This window comes from Pagrus major, chromosome 2, assembly GCF_040436345.1.
Source record: "Pagrus major chromosome 2, Pma_NU_1.0".
In the NCBI taxonomy this organism is placed as follows: domain Eukaryota; kingdom Metazoa; phylum Chordata; class Actinopteri; order Spariformes; family Sparidae; genus Pagrus; species Pagrus major.
The window spans coordinates 27,121,674-27,144,500 of NC_133216.1; the positions used below are offsets into that span (position 1 = coordinate 27,121,674).

The 22,827-nt window shown below is 41.0% G+C and overlaps 1 protein-coding gene across 1 annotated transcript in view; it reads right to left on the reverse strand.

Annotated features, from left to right (window-relative positions):
• The window catches only part of pik3cb (phosphatidylinositol-4,5-bisphosphate 3-kinase, catalytic subunit beta), a 42,284-nt gene extending 19,681 nt beyond the window's left edge, over positions 1-22,603 (reverse strand). The window contains exons 1-3 of the mRNA XM_073482322.1: positions 22,522-22,603; positions 4,380-4,575; positions 1,405-1,633 (exon numbers count right to left, since the gene is read on the reverse strand). Coding sequence (XP_073338423.1) covers positions 1,405-1,633; positions 4,380-4,538 — 388 coding nt within the window. The 5' untranslated portion in view covers positions 4,539-4,575; positions 22,522-22,603. The remainder of the gene's footprint in view (positions 1-1,404; positions 1,634-4,379; positions 4,576-22,521) is intronic.
• Positions 22,604-22,827: the final 224 nt, after the last annotated feature.

Sequence of the window (22,827 nt, forward strand, 5' to 3'; positions counted from 1 at the left end):
CAAGTACCAAATGCCAGAGGTATATACTGCTAGCTGGCTGATCATTCTTTATCTCTGTGCTCCCTGTTGAGCTTTTGTCTTTGTGTTTTTATCAAAGGGCTGCTACACAATACTCTCTTGGTAATGAAAACAACATGTTGACATTTAAAGCCGTTTAACATTCATATGACCCTCAGCATTCAAAGGAGGGCTCTGGACCACATTAGCTGCATTGTGTGGGTGTGCAAGCAGGTTTGTGTGATCGTTTCTGCAGGGAAAAAACATGGTTGGCCATGTGAGTGTGTAATAGTTTGTTACTGTGCGTTGCATGAGGTTCGAGGGGTGTGCGAGTGTGTGGGGACTATCCAGACGAGCCTGTGGGGTTCCTTTTGAAAACACCACTTTACTCTGACAAAAGCCTTTAAAAAGATCATGTCAGACCAAAGTGGAGCCAGGAGGGGAGAATATCAATATCGTCTGAGTCTCCTTCAATTAGACTCAGAGCCCCTTCTCTCCCTCTTTGCCTCTGAAGAGGTCTGCTGTGTTCTGAGGACATCCATAATCCTCGATATCACTGTCAGAAGAGGGTCGAATGTGTGTGTTTGTGTGCAACTTCACTTATAGCTGGTTCATTGTTATTGAGTGTTTATATCTATTTGGGTGACTACATCAAATAAAATTTAATGTAGTGGGCATATAGTGCTGTGTAGTCAAAATCTAAAGAGATAGTCATATATGATAAAGAAAAGAAACAACTTTTGTGATTTTTGTCTGAAAAATAAACGATGTTTCAGTTATAGAAGTAGCTGAAGATTCATTTTCTATCTGTTAACTAATCGATTCATTGTTGCAGCTATACTAGGCACTGTACTGCTAGGATATACAGTATGATATAGATATATGAGTCTATCTTTGGATCTTTTTGGTCAAGTAAAAACGTTTTTTTTCCCTCTTATGCATTAATAAATATTCTGTCAACAGATGTTTAATCGCCTCAGAGGACTATGCTTTTCTACAGTACTGATCAATCCCATCTGCTCCTCTAAAAGGCCTAATCTTCACCAGAGATAACACAAAGTGACAGGTGATGGAAGACATGTCGGGAACACGTCCAGTCAATCCTCACGCTTCTCTAACAGACAGCAGGGTCACTGATAGAGGCCAGCTGCAGATGGGCCTCGGCTCTGACGGCTGGGGTGAAAGTTGCTGAGTAGGAGAGCTACTGAGTGTAGTGGAGGAGGTGCTTAAGGCTTGTTGTGCAGGGGGAAAGATTTACTGTCCCACTTACCAACTCTAAGTGCTTTTCTTTATTGGGAATTTCAAACAGGGACAGTAAACGGATCAATCTGGGGGGTAGTAATGTGTGTAAGAGCTTGCATGATAACTTTAACTTGAGGGGAAGTCTCAGAAGTGATGCTGTCTTACCCTTGCCAATGAGCACGCCGATTTTGGAGTCCAGCAGGCGCTCCGCTCGACCGCAGTTGCGCGTCACCAGCTTGAGGACCGGCAGGAAAGGGCGAATGTCGCACAGCCTGCGAGTCTCATCCTCCAGTTCTTCGTGCACCGCTGCCTGGTTGACACACTCGAACATGTGGCTCTCCATCTCGCCCAGGGCGGGAAACAGTGGGAAAGACTGAGCCTGCTTCCATAAGAGCTGGGGGGAGAAGAAGAATCAGAGTTTCACAGAAGTGCTTTTGCACTACAGAACCACAGGAAGTGATTTTATTGTCTCCATTAGACTCCATTAGAATTAAATAAATCCTGCTTAGTAATATTTACAACCAGAATAAACAACAGCCATGCATATATGAGATTTCTGGAAGGGTTCAATAAAAAAAAGGCATCTTCTTAACACATACAGGACCATCACAGTGCTTTTGATTCAGCATTGCACTCCAATGACACTGTTGGACTCATTATGAGCAGTTAAAATAAATTGATCGATATCGATACAGCAGAACCAGAGATATACAATTTATTTATTTATTTTTTATTCCATGCATTCTTCTTCCTTTTCATTACCCATAATGCAACTTAACCACTGAGTGACATCACTGGGGGATTATTATCAGAATACATGCTGATTCCTGGAGCCACAGAAGGCTTTATACTACTTTATTCTAACATATGAAGTAATAATAATGATGTAATATATTGACATAAGTGTATGTTTCATGATCAGGAACAAGCATGACTCATGGCAACATGACACAGTTTCTGGGTGAGCCGATCAGGATGTGAATAATCAGTCCACTAGCTAATCCAGCCATGATTCATGTACCTGTGCCCCTGCAGCATAATCACAGGGCCAGGTGTCAAGTTGTGTGTGTTTGTCTGAGGTTATAAAGTTATGCTGTGGCAGACTGGAAGAGGACACGTTACAACATCACAACAACATCACAACAAAAATCTTCTCCTTAAGGAACACTCGTGATTTTATGTTATGTTGATCACATCTCTCCATAAACCACGTGCAAAATGCAAAGAGGATTTAATTATTCTATTTTTTTTAAGAAATGAATTGCCAAACAAACCAGCTTTAGAAAAGTATCACAATGCTGTATTTACAAGCATTTTATACAAGCCTGCAGTCTCAACAAATCACAAATGGAAAATGAAGATTTTCCAACGATAACAGTCTATTCCACAAAACATTTTAGAACAACTGATGGGCTGCCTGAGAAATCTGATCTGATGTTTATGAGCATGAATGAAACAGTCATTCTTAAGCCTGATCTTATTGCCTTCTTAATAACCAATAAAGAGTCTGGTACTGTACAAAGCTATCGGGAAGACCTGAAAAAGTCAAAGGAATATTCTCCCCTTTGGCTCAATGAATACCCCTTCTCACATTTGTCCTGCTCTTTCATTTATTAGAAAAGTCCTGGAGGAGTTGACCTCTCTCTGTCTTCCCTCTGTCCTTCTTGCCTAAGTGACGTATAATTTGCCAGCACTTTCCACTGCTTCTGTACATGCATTCCATGGGAATGAGAATCTCTCACGTGTGCAGGCCAACACACCCGCATATACATCTTATCCAATAAACCTTAAGGCCTGACCATTGGACAGAAACCGCACTCACTGTATAGTTCCATGAAAATCAAACACGACTGCCCAGAGCAAGTATCTATGAATGTCGGACAAAGTGAAATCAGATCTGTATATCGGGACATGTTATGAAGCCATAAGGGATTTCTACGAAATGACAGGCAATGTACATATAGCCAGACTTGTTTATTTGCTATTCAGAACAACCTCCCTCCAGACTTTATTTAATGGTGTCTGTCTGAGGGAAACATGTTTGAGAAAGTGTGTCGATGCAGGGCATGTTTTCTGTGTTGATCAAAATATAAAAGTATGCTTTTATATCAGCTGTGAGAAGGTTAAACACTAACTAGAAAAATACAAATGCTGTACACTGTAATGTAAGCCAACACAACAGTCCTGTAATAAATATTAACTTAGAAAAATGTTTGTATGGATGACTATTGCTACTTTGACAGTTTCAAGTCTCAGTAGCATGGATATAATGCTTATTAGAACAGTCTTGTAAGTTCAAATAATTTCATCACTTTACTGTCATGCAGCCTTTAAAACCAGAAAATGACATCCAAAATCTAAGATCATACATAGTGTCACATCATGATAACGATTTAATTTGGATATATTACCCAGTAGAAACTTTGTCAAACTTTAAGTCCTCTTTAAATTTGAATTCAATTTAATGATGACACACTCTGGAGCATAATTCCACTTCTGCAATAACTCGTGTTTTGATCTGATCCAACTGAAGCTAAGAGAAAACACATTCATCTAATATTTGCTGAACCGATGTCCAGATGATACAAACACCTTCTCACTAACACATTCTTTGTGCCACTTTGTAAACAGGGTAATTTCCTTAACAACTCCTAAAAGACTCATCCAGCCAGTGACTTCTGACCTTTACTTCACAAAATTAGCTGCAGTCATGCATGATGTCACGAGTTATTTGCGTGCTGAAAGCAAAGAGGTATTCATAAACAAGCTGCAGCCACCTCTGTCAAAACAGGCATTAGATAATGTCTAACAGACCAGCTGTGACTGTGTGTGTATGTGTGTGTGTGTGTGTGTGTGTGTGTGGGGTGTGTGTGTGTGTGTGCGTGTGTGCGTGTGTGTGTGCGTGTGTGTGTGTCCTCTTTAGGAAAACAGACCAAGAAGCATCTCAGGACATAAAGTTGGGACAAGCAAGGGAAGCAAATAATTTAATAATTGAATTTAATATGCCTTGTAGTGTGTTAAGTTGATTTCATTAGAAACCATTATTTACGTCATGCTGTAAAAACAAAGCTGAAAAAACGTCACCTCAGCAGGAACATACGACCTTAAGTACAACTGATGTGGATATGAATCTCACTCACCAGTTTGATGTGCTGAATGGTGGCCTCTCGTGGAACATCCATCTGGATGTAGATACCAGTGGGCAGCAGAAAATCCACAGTGATCTGGTCCAGAGCGTGGCCGGCCAGGGGCGAGTGGGCCGCCCATATGTCCAGGAGGTCTGTCATGGCAGGAGGCATGGCAAGGGGCACCACACACCACCTCAACCATAAGGACCTGGAGGAACAGAGGAGACAATCGTACACACAGTTTAGACTGATATTGAGTATATCGAATGACAAAGGGGACATTTAATGAAAGGCGCTTTTCACATTTTTATAAATGTATATTTGTTCTCAGTAGGTCACTCTCATTATTGCAGGGTGGAGTTGTGGGACATGTACAAATCAGCCTTAAAAAATTACACAGGAGAAAAATCTTAGCCGGGGTTAAACATTGATAAAATAACAACTTCAGAACTAACAAACAAACACACATCATGTGAACATGTTACACAACCTTACAGCTTAGGGGTGGTATTCCAGAGCCCCATCAGGCCATTCCTCAAAGCTAACTCAGCTGTTTAGGCCTGGTTAAAACCATCCAGATAACTGCAAATGTGAACAACTTTAAGTCAGAGACCTGAGATTTCAAGCACAGAAAACATCAATTCATTGTGAGAAAGACACATAGTTTGAGTAAAATAGCTTCAAAAGCAGATATTTTTGGATCTGCATGAGTAAAATTGTGCCCAAATGTAAACCTCGTCAATTACTTGTCAAAATTGACAAAGCTCAAAAACACACGGTTTATCTTGTGAAGCTTTAGCTTCTGAGGCTCGTCAAACAATCCAGTTATATATTGAAAAGCACACTTCAACCATTCAATGATGCATTAAAACCACCATTGTGCTGTTTAACATGCAGGCTCTTTTTCTCCTATCCTTTTCATTAACAACAAATTGACAGGCGCAAATGATTCAGTGTCACTGTATCCCTGTGGGGGCAGCACTGTGCTGAGTCCAGTGTGTGGCTGGTGGCTTTAACTTGGGTGAGGGCCAGTGCTCAGAGGAATGCCCACTAAGCAAACAGAACAAAAGGTCAGCCTGCCCTCCCCTCTTCTGACAATCTGTCCCCTCCGGCAGAGAGAGCACACACACACACTCACACACACAAAGAAAACACTCACACTTATAGATGGATGATGCATGCATAAAGGTGCACGCTAATTAATATGCACCATGCACAATGTCACAAAACACACACATATGCTTACACAAAAACAGAACAGTCTGCTGTGAAGATAATTATCAAGAAAGGCATGAGGGGGCTAGCCTGCCACAGGTCCTCTCCACAGGCTCAAAAGCACTGACTGAGAAAGGCTATTTCTGTCTGCCAATGAGACATGCGGAAGACTCGCATCTCAAAATTCAGTGCATGCAATGTACATAATGAAAATGCATTTCAAGGAAAACAAACAAATGCACATAAACAATAAAAGTTAACTGCGGTGAGTTCCCTTGAGCTGCAGTACGTGGCTTCCCAGCTGCTGGTGTAAATTCAGCCCACAGCCTGGTTTCCATTTGGGCTCGTGCCTCAACCACAGCTGTACCATCCCACCACTTCCACCTGCCTTTTTCTCATTACCTAGTCCTCAAGTGGCCTAGTACATTAACTCTTCCACTAGGCCACAGGTCCATCTCCATTTTGTCTCGATCTGCCCATTAAAAATGACAGCCCTGATTGCCTCTAATGGTCTTTCCCCCTTGAAGTTAAGTGCTCAAGCTAGCAGCAGATGAGCCGTAGTTATGACACGTGTCCGAGGATGGTGCAATATCTGCTGTGCATTTGGAGCCACAATCTCAGCCACTTAACATTATCAGCCATGCAAAAGGAAACAATCTTGTGTGTGTTTCTGTGTGTTGTTCAAACTGTAGATAGCTGTCTGGAATCTCTTGAAGGGACTTTACAGTTGCTGCATGTGATAAGGGGTGACTCAGACAAGATCCGTTCAACACAACAGACAACAACACAAATTATACTACACAGGGATGATTGTGTAGGAAATAACTCCTACATACAGAAGACAATGTTTTACTCACTGACAGAGACACACTTCCAACAAGAAAATATGCAACAACACAAGAAACCATTCAAATGAACATTTAGAGGCAGACAGTGGTGAGCCTGTAACGTCACAAAGGTGCACAGTTACACACATGAAAAGTAACATGACACCCAGCATGTCTGTCTGACGCACTGACAACACTGGGTGTGCAGGGATGGATGAACAAGTACATGCGCATGCACGTCTATACATCTAAACACCTGTCTCATTAATTATGGGCTTCTAGAATGACGTTTTCACACCAGACAGCTTGACTACTGTCTCATCCTGCTGTGATGCCGACACACTCGGCTTCTCTCTCTCTCTATCTCACACGCTGTATAGACACAGGTGAGCAGGGTTATTGAGGATGTGGTGGCAGACAGCCAGAGGTCTGCTGCCAGGTCAGGTTTCAGCGGCTGGATCAGAGGAGAACAAGTGCGTTGGCAGGATCAGGGAGAAAGAGAGAGTTTCAAGTGACAACAAACAGAAGAGCCTGCAGGGATCCATCCAGGTAGCTGACATTAGCAGAAGTAAACGATCTTTCACTACTATAGAGCCTTTAGTCCACAGCTCCCAGGCACACTTTGATGGCTATTTGTGTTTGAAGATGCAGAAATATGATTCTGCTTGCAAATGTTTTGTGTGCAAACCAAGGGAGATTGATGTAAGAGCTGTAAAAACTGTCATTAAAATAATGAATTGCAATTTTAAGTGTAAATTGTCTTTATGCAGGAGATTCAACATGGCTCCATAGCCGCCTTTCACATTCAGCTCACATCTGTGTGATCAAATATCTGGAAAGGGGTGTGTCAGAAAATCAAAGGAGAGTTGGTAGATCAGACGGAAGCATACCTGAGAGACAGACAGGTTTGCATTAGTAATAATGTCATTGACTTCCAAAAAAGATGAGAACACAGAACAACATCACCTCAAACATACAGTTCACTGTAGGGTAGCAATCTGACGGTTTAAGATGGTGATCGACCTTGAAAGTATTAATAATATACTTTTTAGGTGAATCGTAGAGATCACTGTATTTACAGCCACTACAAGGAACTTTCAACACAAACTTTTTGTTGATTCTGGCGGCACTGTACCACCACAATAAAGAGCAACTTCTCCCCCCAGGCAGAGACTGTTGGAATCTGACTCGGTGACTATTTTAGTTTATACATAAATAGCCAATCTCCCTGCTGATGGTCTGTTATGCTTATGTAGATCATAGAGAAGGGTCACTATTGAATTGAGACTGTTTCATAACCAGTTAAAAGTTCACCTTTTAATAAAAGTTCTCCAAAAATATGAACTGTCATTATCTACTCACCCCCATGTCGATGGAAGGTCGGGAGAAGTTTCATAGTTCACAAAAAAATTCTCGTCTGGCGTAATCAAAGTGTTTGGAAGCTCAGAGATCCCAAATTGATTTGAAAAGACAATATGTCCACCCTCACCGAGCGGTCAGGCTTGTGCTCCTATTTCAGATGGGATGCAGGCTAATGCTTTTATCTTAGCAGATCTTGATCACACTGACGGTTTGTTTTTTACATTTTAAAACAAGTCCCCATCTACTTCAGCTGTCACAATTTAAATGATGGATTAGATCGCAATTAAATAGATTGTGATATTTTTGGACACAGACCCCAAAAGTAGTTCACTGAAACCAATCCAGCCACAAAGCCATACCTCACATAACAGCAAATCACTGCTTGTAATGGAAGAAGTTCCTCTGAACCAGTGACAGTGACATGTTGTCTGTGTGACGGCTTTCATGCCCAGATGCATTTATGGTTATTTAAACACTAGTGTTACTCAGCACTCTCTTTCTAAAACTCTCTCTGTCTGACAGTAAGAGGCCTGTGGGGCTCTCTACAATGGAGTGTGTGTCCACGCGTCTGTGGGTGTGACTGATGAGAGAAGGGCTAACATAAATGGTTAGTGTGTGTGTAAAAGGTCATGTCTGGTGATCAAGGGTCTTGTGACACATTTTCTACCGCACTGTGCTAAAAATAAAGTTCACAAAAAGGATCTAAGACCTCCTCACCTCGCCACTACAATCGCTGTACTCCTGTAGCATGGAGGCATACACACACAGGCAATACTGAGACTGCTTGAGTCAGCGTTTCCGCCTCTGGGCAGGCAGAGTGAGCGTGTATGTGTGTGGGTGTAGGTGGGATGGTGCGTATGCACTACCGTGGCTCCATCCGGCTCATCTTTCTGTGTGAAGATGTTGTTTAGTAGACACCTTCAAAATGTCTTGCAGAAGCAAACAGGAAGTTCTTATATATAATAGTTATAGATATTCATTAGTGTATTAGCTGATGGTCAGAAGTCACTTGACAAACAACGATTTTCTGGTAACATTTAAATTGAGGATTTGTTTTGTTTTCGGTTTTACGTAACTGTAAATTTAATAGTTTGGATTTTGGACTGTCGACTGGAACAAAATGGCAATTCAAGGATGTGGGCAGCAGAGCTACAACAATTAATGAATTAATTATCAAAATAGGCAATTAATTTTCTTATAATATAATATAATGTAATATCCAGCAGAATAATCAAAAATGAAAACAATTATTAGTTGTCCTACAGTCAAGCTTTGATAGCTATTTTACATCGTTTGTGAACATTTTTTAAACTAAATCAATTCATTGAAGAAAAAAAAACATCTACAGAACAATCAATAATAAAACCAGTCAATAGTTGTAGCCCTAATTGCATTGTATGACATCAAAATCAACAATCAATACATTAAGTTTGGCAGCATGCTACTGCCACCCCAACATATCTTGTTTCCCTTTAAGCAACTAACCACAGTGGTACAGAATGATGCACATTGTTAAACAAGCCATAACACAACAGAGCTGGATGCTGCTGTACCCACACAGCCTGTTCTTGCTTCAAAAAATGTTTAGTTCACAGACACTGAAATCCATCCAAGTAACAGAAAATGGTCCATTCATTCGAGGAGTACCTTTTCTCTTTGGCAGTCATTACTGAAAACACAGCTCACACACTACCTCAGGTAACCTGTCAGAGTTTTGGAAGATGAATGAACAGCGGGTGTAGCTTTGTGCACAATATGCTTACTGTGTTCGAATCTGGCTCAATATTAGAGCGTGTTGGCCTCTATGAGAGTGTGTGTAGGTTAACAGAGAAGCTGTTAAGCTCAACAGTATGTGTTTGTCTGGGGAGTGAGTGGATAAGCGGTTTGCTGGGGGGTGTGTCTGTGTACTGTGGCTGGAGCGTGTGTGTGTGTGTGTATGTGAGTCACCAGTCGAGCAATCCTAACCCTTACTGTATTTAGGAGTGGACGTAGGTGGTGGCTGTAGACAGTAAACACACATTCAAGTGTAACGGTCACTTTAACTGTGACACACTGTGGTTGGTCAGTGACTAGACATGTTTGTGTGCATGTATGAATATTTGTACAAAGTGACTGCAGTGTGTTGACATTCAAGTTGAACCCCTCATGTTGCACTCATGATATATACTCAAGTATTTCCAGTGCTGCTTCAATTTTTTTCTTTTTTTTCATCCTACAACTATTTCTTGCTTCATTGCCTTTGTTCTCCCACAATGCCAAGTTTCATCTGTTTTACTGATCAAATATTCATCTTAGTGCTATTTCCTACAGGAAGTAAGAATGAGGAAGCATCATGAAACCAGATCCCCTGTAAAGATATTCTCACAGCCACTAGGGAACAACTTGTCTCCGTACACACACAGCATCTGAGAAGAAACATGAATGAAGTGAATGAGTGGGAGTGTGTGTGTACTTTTGTGTTTGTAAGGTTTGTGTGTGTGAACCAACCACATCCGGACAGCTAACAGTGCTCCGTCGTGCTAACCACCTCCAGTGACACAGTGGCACATGTCTGCCTCTCAGACAGGAAGCAATGACACTCGACAGGAAATGAGTGACAAACAATAACCAGGCCAAAAGTCCCAACCAGTCATTCATAAATGATGAACGCTGAGTCATAGGCTGTGCTGTTATTCTTATTCCTGAAGAGTTATTTTTTATGTTGCTTACAGTATTCTAGTCGAATAAACATGATTGTAACAGGAGCTGATAAAATATCTGTGCATTGAGAGTATGCAGAGCAATGTTTGTTCATGCACTAACAGAGTTAGAATCCACACACATTAGCAGTCTGTCCCTTATAAAAGGATTATTTCAATAAGGTCAAAATCAGCAGATGTGTTCAGACTAAAAGCTAAGTGAATTTTAGATATTACACATACAGTGAATGCAAAAATGTGAGTGGACAGACGCATCAGAAAGTTCAAAATGTTTCAGTTTGAGCAAAGCACCATTCTGCACTTATCGTGTGGCCTTGTGACTGCACTTCACAGAGATACAAAGGCAACGGTGTGAAGGAGAGAAACTGGAGAAAAATATAGAAACATACACAGACACTCTTACCAAGCACATTCTGTGTATGCTGCTTCAGTAACTATAGGTACAGGTAATGTCTGTAGATTAACACAAAGGCTACTACCGGTGAATAAACACAGATGAGAGAGGAAGATGTACTCAGTTTCATTCAGCATTACTGCAACGTCACAATCATGACTGTATGGTTCACAGACACTCAGACATTACTGTTTGACATTATGATGTTTTCACTGAAGCATTTTGTCCAAAAAATTTTGATGGTTACAAATGACCTGTGATCAGAGTGACATTTGTTACACGACCATTAAACCTCTGTGACGTTAACATATCCAATCCATTGCCTACTGTTACATCATGGGTAAGAAAAGGAGATCAGATCATCATCAATCTCTTGTGACAACTGTGCACCAACATATCAAAGTACCTCTAGCCGTGACATCATGAGGAGTCACTGCCAGATAGATTGTGACAGTGCAAGTCCGCATTGTGACTTTATCAAGTTTGAATGACATTAGGGGCTCTAATGTGCAGTCATGGCAATTTTCCTCTATGTTTGCATCAGGAGGACCAGGTCACTGAGTTGATGCAGTGAGACAGACAGAGAGGTATCCGCAGAAGAGGAGCAATGGGAACAGATCCACTGCAGCCACACATAATCCCTCCAACAATACTCACTAATGGCATTAAAAACACACTGTTTGTTAGTATGCCTGTGTGTGCACAGCAGTTGTGATTATGCACTTGTAGGGAACCGTCTGTGCATGTATGTAAGTTGTAACAGTGTGAGCAGTTTGCATGAATGAACTGTGATAGTGATAGATGCCACAATAGTATTTTTCCCCCGATGATGGCTTAAGTTACTGTTATTGAAATCATTTCAGTGATAAATTTCTACTGCACATCTCAAAAAACTTATCGTGCACATATTGATGCAAGTAACAATTTGTGGAAGTGTCAAAAAGGGTCATTTAACTCTAAGCTAGGATGAATAAGAATTTCATGGCTACCCTTTAATGAATCCACTGAGGTAATGGTGTTTTGTTTCTTTGTGTGTTTGTTTAATTAATTACGAATTACATTTTTGTTTGACAAGAAAGGTGAAGAGTAACAAAGAGAGGGGATGACACGCAGAAGGCTGCAAGATAAATCTCTAGGATGCGCTGGGATGCATCATCAATGATGTTCCTAGGGTCATCGGGGGATTCAGGCAGACAGGATAGGGCCACAGGTTGGCATCAAACCAGCTGCTCAAATCTAATTCATATGGTTTAAAGCCTCGTCCGGTTATGTCACAGCAAAACCCTTCACTGCAGATGGAAAGCACCTGTATTGACATCACTGCTGCGGTGTAAACAGAACATGCCTTCAACAGTGCACTGAAAGGCAGAAAATACCAACATTTATCATTTCTGAAAAGAGAACAAGGCGACATTCATTTTTTATAATCAGTTGCCTAGCAACATGCTCTCAAGTTAAAGCGCTTGAACAACAAGCATATTACGTACTAAACTTCCCATGTCGAAAACATGATCTCACAAGTTCCACTTTAAAGGCGGCATTAGTCTGAACCTGCCTAAAACACACTGCCTGCACCGAACTGTGTCATCCATCAGTGCATGTGTGTGTGTGGTATAAAAAGCAGTCTTTCCACAGAGTTTTTCCCCACGCCTATGTATAAAATCTCCTATCATGGTATATACACTCAGTTGCAACAGAAACTGAAAAGTATAACCAGTGTTGAGGGAGGATTCATTGGGGGCATGTTGTATTACACTGTATTAGTAAAATAAGCTAGGTGTACCAAATAAACTGGCAACTATTTTCGATAGAAAAGGTTTAGCAAAATCTCTAGCAGTTGGTAAATGTCTATGGTGACATGGTATATATACACTGCCTGGCCAAAAAAAAAGTCTCCACCTGGATTTAACTAAGTAAATAGGTAAGAGCCTTCGATTGGATGATTACTGCAGTGACTGATACAGTGAGTAGCTTCTCATTTCTTAAACAACCATGTCGGAAGACATATCCTGTGGTCATGGAAAAGATGTTACTCGGTTGTTTTCTTTGCTTGATGCAGGCCGATAATTTGACCCTTCTGAAAGAAACAAGATTGCTGAAACTTCAAAAACCTGGAAGGATAGTGGTGAACCATCATCTCACACGCACAGTGAGAAGAGAACTCAAGGGATTGGGACTAAACAGCTGTGTAGCCTTAAGAAAATCACTTATCACCGAGGCCAATCGGATTTGCTCAATTTGCTAGGGATCATAAAGATTGGACTCTGAACTCATTAGACCACATGACCTTTCCACTGCTCCAGATTTACCCTGTTCCAGAGTAATGGGCGCATCAGGGTAAGAAGAGAGACGGATGAAGTGATTCGCCCATCATGCCTAGTGCCTACCATACAAGCCTGTGGGGGCAGTGTTATGATCTGGGGTGGCTTCAGTTGGTCAGGTCTAGGTCCAGCAACGTTATGTGCCCAAAAAATTACGTCAGATGACCACCTGAATATGCTGAATAACCAGGTTTTTCCATCAATGGATTTTTTCTTCCCCGATGGAAGGGGCATATTCCAAGATGACATTGCCACAATTCATCAGGCTCAAATTGTGAAAGAGTGGTTCAGGGAGCATGAGACATCATTTTCACATTTGGATTGGCCACCAGAGTGCAGACCTTAACCCCAATGAGAGTCTTTGGGATGTGCTGGAGAAGACTTTACGCAGCGGCCCAACTCTCCCATCATAAATATAAGATCTTGGTAAAAGATTAATGCAACTCTGGGCGGAAATAAATGTTGTGACATTGCATAAGCTTATCGAAACGATGCCACAGAGAATGCACGCCGTAATGAAAGCTAAAGACAGTCTAACAAAATATTAGAGTGTGTGACTTTTCTTTTGGCCCGGCAGTGTATATATATTTTCATCATATTCATGGCTGGGACTTTGATCGGCCTTGGTTGATCTGCATTTTATACAATATTTTCTGACACGCTGGGCTTCAAGCTTCATGTGCTTCATGAAATTACAGGTTAACTTTGGACACAAAACTACCATGATATGTTGCCCAATATAATGGTGGTGTCACAATACAGGCAATTTTGTGATGCACAATATACTGAACAGCAATCAGCATCAAAATATCTATAAGATATACTCATAAGTTATATAATTATTAAAAAAGCAAGAATTAATTCTGTTGTATTTATTTGCTGCATCAAGAAGTGTTTTAAGTTTCACAGAATTAGTAAAAACCCTCTTACACACACATACAGAGAGTTCTTGTTGCATGCCAGAAACTCATTCATATTGAACATGAACTTGTGAAGTCTGACCTGATGAAAAGCCATTATAACTTATATAATATTTGACCTTTAATAAAGAAGTGAATGGACCTCTGATGCGCAGACTCTCCTCTGACCTGAATGTACCTCACACTCTTGTTGATGTGCATTCTGTATGTGTACTCATCTGCCTTGTTTACACACATGAGCCATCCATCAAGTGTCAACAGGCAAGAAAGTGGCAGATGCTGAACTGGCAGGACGCAGAGAAAATATATGTGGTAAGGGAATGTTATAATTATGTTGCAAGAGATCATATGGGGACAGCAGTGCATCAATGACAATAGTGTGTTTTTACCTTAGGTATATAGGGGACAAAAGAGGACTGAATAGCTTTGCATTAGTGACCATGGTAACATACCTTAATAATAACAATTAGCTGGCATTATGAGAAAATGACAGGACACTAAAATACAAGACACTGGTGCAATGAGTAGCATTGATATAATACATACTATGATATACATACCGATATACATGCTGATAAAATGTGGATTTTAATAGTTATGCAGACGGTCTGCATAATAAGGACAGATTAAGAGTTCATCTTATTAGCTTCCATCTCTGTCAGTGTATATGTGAGGGGTGGGGAGGTAGCAAGTTAGATGTGCAAGTGTGATGTTCCACAGAGCCTGATTCACTTCACAGACACAAGACAAGTGACACACACACACACACACACACACACACACACACACACACACACACACACACACACACACACACACACACACACACACACACACACACACACACACACACACACACACACACACACACACACACACACACACACACACAAATATAAAGCAGCCGCCCTCCCTCCATGACTCAACTGTCAGACTCCTCACACCTCCCTCAGAGATGAGAAGTAAAGAGGGGATGTGGGACGATTCAAGATGACTAGAGAGGGAGTCTGTCATGAAGAAAGGCTAGTTGAAAGATGAAAAGAAGGGAACAACTGCCGAAACTGAGAGAGCCATGAGTTGAATGTACAGGTGAAGTGCGAACATGAGATCATGAGAGTGTCAGAAACTGAAGTGAAACAAGATTAAAGAGTAAAGGGAAGTAACGGAGGAAGAAAAGTAGTTATTTGTGATAGATAAAGAGAGAGAAAGATAAGAGAAAGGAAGAGACAGAGAGGCAGCGGGTGATACAATGTGTGACTGTAGTGCGTGGACCCAACTGGGCTGGGCGTCCACAATAAGCCACTGTTTTTAGCAAGTGTGTGCGCATGCTTGTATGTGTACGTGCGTGCCAGCAAGGACGGTCCCGTGCCCGACACAAACACTACCCTTGTAATGCCCTTGCCCCCATCAACCCTCACAACCAGCCCCCCCTACAACATTTCTCTCTCTCAAACATACACACACACACAAAAACACACATAAACACACAAAGCCACACCAGCTTGGCCTCAAAGACCAGTCAACACACTGAGCTCCAGTAAAAACACTGGGGCTGGAGGGGGCAACAGGGTCATATGGCGCTGGTCACAGAGTCCCCCTACAATTAACAACTACACTACGTGATTTACTGCAGTTTTCAGTGTGGGATGTGTAGCTTCAGCCGACTGTTACTCACTCCTTCAGTAGCTTCCAAAAACCATATGCACACACACAGACATAGCCACATGGGTCAGTGCCTAAGCACATGTAAATAATCTGCTTCTTTTAGTCTAAGCATCTCTGAATAAAGTCAATACTACAGTAAATATACACCAGCTTTCCTCAGAGACATGGAGGCAGAGCGCTCAAAACTCATGTTTACCATACCTTTACTGAAAAGCTAGAGGCTATGCAAACTCTTATCACAACCACAGGTCATTATTCAAAGTAAGCTCCGACACAGGCATGAGAAAGTATTACAAGGTAAAAAATAAAACCACATATGCAAAGTCTGCCGTGCCAATCGGATTCTGAGAAACAGGAAATGAAGAAATTAAAAGCACAAGGCTGACCACACAGAGACCAAATGTATTCGTCCTTGCCTCGTCTGCTCTTGACAATGACTCAAAGCAGTGAAGACCATTTCTTGGAACATTTTTTAAAAAATACATCCTTCTCTTCTATAAATACACCTGATGTCATCAAAACAGAAGGTCCATTTTGAATTGTATATTATGTGTTACTTCCTTGTTTTCTTCTCTGTAAAGGGACTATTTGAATAACTGCAGTGTTGCGGGCTACGCTCCACCCTCCTTTACCTCAGCACAGAGGTGGCTGGCCCGTATGGTTTGTCCTATCGTGATGTTGAGGAGGATCATGCACCAACAGCTGCTCTATGAGGGGGACATAAGGATTAGCCTTTGTTCCATTTGACACAACAGCTTTTTTTTTTTTTTTTTTTAAGGACAGAGGAAGCTTTCCTTGGAAACTATGACAAAGCGGAAACAATGAACAGCTATCATTAGGAAGTGAACATGTTGTGGACGTGTTATTTATTGTTTGTTTTAGGTCAATATTTTTCCATTAACATCAACCTTTCTTATGACTAAATCTACTTACTGGCTATAAATAAAATCTGTCCTCACTTATTACCAACTGGTTCAATCCGGTATTGTCAATGATGTTACAAGCACTGAAATAGCGGACAACAATGCAGTAAATATTTGTGATGACAGCGACAGCAGATTTTCAGATCTGTTCCAATTCAATCCGATCTAAAAAGAAAAAAAGAGTCAGAAAATTGTAAAAGAAATGCCCATTACAATCTCCTGAAGACCAAGTTGCCCAATCAATATTGTTTATTTGATCTAGTATTCCAATTATTGATTAATCTGCTTATGTTCTTCTAAATTAATACTTGAAGTTGAAAAAAATCAAAAGTTCCTAGAGCCTCGGGTGCTGTCTTTAAATTGCTTGTTTTGTCTGACAATAGTCCAAAACCCAAATATATTCTTATTCATCAAGACTTAGAAAGCTGGAAAATAAGCACACTTGAGAAGCTAGCACAATTGTTTTTGCTTAAAAAATGATTTAGGCAACAAACTTATTATCTTTGCATCTGTGCATGTCAACAGGACAGCCAAAAGTAATGTCAAAATATTGACAGTTTAACATATTAATATATTTTAATCCTATTATTTTTCTTTGTCTCACTTCTACTTGGTAGACAATCATGCCCTAACTTTTGGTACAACAATCTCCGTAATGCTTTGGGGGACAGTGAATTCAGTGAGTTTAGTGAGTGATAAAATTAAGTCACTGTGGGCTGCATCGTGGGCTCAATATATCTAGTCTATATTAGTTTTTTTTTCTGCAGATTTATAAATATTTATTCAATGGACAGCTGAGGTAATGATGTCTCAGTGTAAGTCTCACTGAATCTAAAATATGGATGTTCAGGTTTGACTTGACATTATGACTACAAGTTTGGGGAAATTGGGTGCCAAGGGTTTTCAGTACTTTAACTGCCTCCATCACTTGTGTGTCTTGTGCTCCAGCTGCAGAACATGTTGATAAACAGACCAAATCATCATACCAATATATAATAACTGACTTCTTACTGTTCTTGCAGCCTGCCATGCACTTACATGACAGTCCTGCCAATCTGCACTTCTCTTGTGTAGTATCTTTGACCATGTCTCTTCCTATGCACACACTCCACAGAGAGATGCACCTCACATTTTGAAAGCCCCTGGTTGATATCTATACTGTACTATTGTCAATTTTGACATTGTTTAAAGGACAAAGTATTAGGGCTGTAATCTCCTAGTCGACTGGTCGATTTATTGGTCGATACGTTCTGGCTCGACCAAAATTCTGATTGGTCGATTTTTGGCGTGTTAATTACATGCTGCTATGGCAGTGTGTAAACACGCAGCGGGTCCTCTCCATCCCAACGCTGTGTGTCCTGCATATGGCATATTTGACTTCATCAGGAGGAAAGTACCAAGTGCTAATGGGGGTGTTTTCAGAGCACCCCAGTTTCACAGGTAACAGTGTGTCTTCAGAACACCCCCCTTGTTTTCACTATTTTGGATTAGCCCAACCCACTACAGACAACAGATTGAAGAATGTACTAGAAGGCCTAGGTCCGGTGGTTTGTTAAATATTTATTTATTTTTAAGCGTTTCATTTACAGTCATTCCTATTCTACCATGTCAAAGACATCAGCAGTGTGGCAGCATTTTATAAAAATAGAAAATGGAAAAAAAGTCGAATGCAAAGTTTTCAAACAACAGTTTGTATATCACAGCTCGACTACAAACATGGCATATCACCTAAAAACGGTAAGCTGACTTGTCTGCGTTAGGTTGCTCAGTCCGTTTTAAGTATATGAACATATCAGAATTGGCATATTTCAATGTTTTAGTCTAATAATCGTTTTATAACTGCAGGCGCACCCGCCCGCAACGGCAGCATCCCCTAGTTCGTGTCTCAGCCACGAAACTGAGCTCCTGTGTTCAGACACGCACAGAGCGAAATCATAGCGTCTGTCAATTATTATAACATGACAGAAACAATTGTCTAAATATTCCTCAACAGTTCTTGTGCTGATATCACTAGTTGACATAGTATATTTTCGGAAATCATGGGCTATGATATTGCGCAGATGCAAAACGCTGTCTACCAAAAGCACCCCCCCCCCCATTAGTCGATTTTTAGTCGAAATTTCATGGCTTCGGTCGACCAAGGATTTCTTTGGTTGATTACAGCCCTACAAAGTATGTTTTAAACAACTCTCTTAAGATTTGCTACCATTCTGCGAAGAGGCACTACCATAATTTATAAGCACAACAGAGGAGTCTGAAGAGCAATGTGAAATACAAGTTCAGCCAAAGAACAACAGAGCTGATTGAGAGGTCGTTTGAGGTCATTTGAGGTCACTACCAGAAGCACATCTCACTGCAACACGATTCTTCAAAGTGGGAAGTCACAAACAGGCTTGATCGGCTGTAGATGCTGATTATATCATTGAACATTTGAAGGACTGGAAAGAAATGGACGAAAATAACACTGAGCTGCCGTTAATGTAGCGGGGATGGCTCCCACACACACTGCTGATTTTTCAGTATAAGTCTCCCAGCATCTTGCCAAACCACCATTTATCTCCCTCATAAACAAAGGGCCACACATTGGCGCTGAATGGCACACACACAAGCCTGGAAATGGGAGAGATTTCTTGGCTGTGGCTGTCGTCTTGCTATAGAGGTAACTGGGTTGCTGGGAACTCTCCGCTGCAGTAAATGACACGCTGATGTCTGCCTCTCCACTTTATACATCCATCCATCTGTCTGGGCTGCTCAACTCGACACACAGGGTCCCTTTCTGTTCAACTATTAATAAAGCACACAGAACAAGAATCAATTCCAAATATATTGTATTATCACTGTTTTCTACGGAGACAGACACACAAAATCATCAAATATAATGTAGCCGAGCATGCAAGGGAACAGCCTTTCTCCACGGTCCGTCTATAATTAGTTAACTGTAGCACTACATGTTCTATTGTCCAGCTGAAAACACGGGCTAGTCTAATTATACACAAGCTCTGTAATACCTCGGGTAGCAAGGTCAGTGGCATACGGATAATGCCACCCAAACACAATCTGAAGAATGGAGAAGGGCAGGGCTTCCTAGGATTGTGAGTCAAACGGTTTCAACACACTGCTTAATGTTAATACTAAAAGCAAGAAAGAGAACACTCAGAGGTCATTTCTGGGAAAAAAAGACAAGTCAGCACAGACGTTCCTCATTTTTCTTATGAGAAGCTATGTGATAATCCTGCAGTGCGGTGGTGATAGTATAACAGTGTTGGTGGGAAGATCACCGGAGACAGAACACAGCATGAGTAATTGGATCAAGCTATTTTTCCACATTTGAGTAGGAGTGAAGGAAGGAGGGGAGGGGGGCAAACAGAGAGCGCAGGTGGGAGGCATCTGTACTGATTATTGGTGGTTATTGGCCACCGGCACTGATTGACAGCAGGAAACGGGGGTTTTATGCGGTCAAAGCTGCACCTGCACCATAACATTTATAAAGCACCACATCTGAGAGGAGGAGGAAGTTAAGACTGTGTTTGCTCTGTGAGTTTCTGCAGCTGGCACACACGCCATCATGGTGATGAATAGCAGAAAACAAAACTGTATGACTTAGAGCTGCCACTAGTGATTATTTTCATCACTGATTAATATGTCAGTTTTTCTTGATTAATCAATTAATCAGTTGTAGGGATCGACCCATACATTACCTGATTATTAGTAATTAAGGAGACCGATAAAGGATATTTGGAGTGGATATACTTTTTTTGCAGTAAAAATAAAAATCTTTGTGTCAAAATGTTGAACAACCAATGATGGAACTTAACTATTATGTAGTCAAGTACTGGACTAAAGTGAAATTTTGAGGTACTTTACATTTCTTAAATAACTGTAGTTACTAGTTAAATTGTAGATTTAGGTTATTCAGTGTTGTTAAGCTATCAGTTGTGACGTCTAACCAATCAGATATTGTTGTGGCCAGGGTGCTGAGTGATGCAACAGAGTGGTGACTACAGTCCGAAAAAGGACGCTGCATCAAAAGCAATGTAGTGCATGTTTACTAAATTTATTTTATCGCAATCAGACACAAAAAACACAGATAATCAGATTAATGCTGAATATCTGCCCCAAAAATCAGTCAAGGCAGAAATCAGTCCTTCCACAATCAATTGGCCCATGAAGTGTTATAAAACAATTGAAAATTGCTTGTTTCATCCAACCAACAGTCCCAAACCCCACAGGTATGGAGTTTAAAGCAACATTATTTAACTTTTTATCTTAAAATAACAGCTTCAGAATCATTGTGATGGTACAGTGTCTTGTAATAGACTGAATGGTGTCTCTGTCTCAGCCACTCCGCCCCCCCATCACTTGTTTCTGCACTGTGTAACTTCAGTGAGAGGGGAGGATCGCAGCGTTACATACATGTTTACTTCAAGATACAAGCTTTCAAGACATCAATCAATCAATCATTCATTTGTATAGCAACAGCATTCACAACAAAACTCCCATTTGAGTCCAGACCATACTCTTATTTAATTTATTGTCATGATGTACTGAGTTTTGTTTGTAGTTAGCACATTTATTACATCAAACAAATTTTACAGACTGTCCCCCACAGTCTGTAAAATCTAAATCCCACAAAATGCCAATTTCTACATAATGTCGCTTTAATCTCAAAGAAGACCAAGGAAAAATGCAAATATTCACATTTGAGTTCCTATTTCTCTTAACACCTGATTATAACAATTAATTGATTATCAAATGCAGATGTAAAATTTCTGCCAAACGACTAATTCATGAATGAACCGACTGTTGCAGCTCTGGTTTGATTCAAAAGTAGAGGAGGAGGAGAGCATGTGGTAGGTGACGACAGCAAAAAGGACAAACTGTAACAAACAAACCATTCTGCACTTGAAAGCAGCAGACTCGCACACTCCACTTGTGACAGCCAGGGCTGGATCGACAAATTGGGTCAGTAGTGCTGAGAGTGCCGCAGGTCAGGACTTTAATGGTTAATTTTACAGAGCCATTCATCCAATCACCACATCTGTTCTAAAAAAGGGCATCTTCACCAGCTCACTGGGCAACTACAGTGATGGCGAAAGCATTTGTACACTCACATACACGCGCACACACACGCCCACATATATACCCACATACCTCTATACATGTATACACACAGCACTGTACTGCACAGAACCTCCTGCAATAAGGACACACTGTTCCAAAGCCTGGCTAAATGTGGCACAGGGTGCAATACTTGTGACGAGGAAATGACAGCCAAGTTTAGCAACAGCTCAAACCTGATGAAACACTTCAGAGTTTACAGTGCTGACTAGAGCCAAGAAAGCTACAGGAGAAATTTAAGGAAGCAAAAACATGCTGATAACTTTCACACAATGCAGCTGCAGTGACATAAAATAAAAAAATAAAAAAACGTTAAAAAAACAACACAAGATCCATTTTGTTTACCTGTCCGCACAAGTTCTACAGCAACTCAGACATATAGGAGGAGATGATGCATCAAAGATGATGCAGTGATAGTGCACTCAGGTAGTGTAACACTGATCTCTGACATGAAAGTAAAGCACGCTGGCTGACTTCCACATATTCCCCGCCTCTCCCAGATTCCAGTCAAGTCAGCGCTCCATTCCTCCTCTCCCACTTATACACAGAAACAAATGCACACATACACACAACATCACAGGTTAAGTAGGTCAAGATAATTACAAGATACAGCATGCACCCTCACACACGCACGCACGCACGCACACACACACACACACAGAGACACACACACACACACACACAGACACACACACACACACAGGTTTTACCTGCTGTTTCCTAAAGTCTCTTATTTCCTGTGCCTCTGCTCCTTGTTGGGGGTGTCTGGATAGTGGCTGGGACACTGCATCTGTTGGACGAGAGAACACAACAAACTGATCACAAAATGTGGGAGATGTCTGGGAGCTGTCTCTTTAAGTGAGTGTGTGTGTGCATGAAGATGAGAAAGTCAAAGAACAAGTTCAAATGACTGTCAATAAATAGGAAGTGGTTAAAAGTGGTTGATTTACCAAATTAGAATGGAAACAGAGCGCGGTGGCTTTTCTCTTTAAGTGAGAGACTACACACTGAGCACA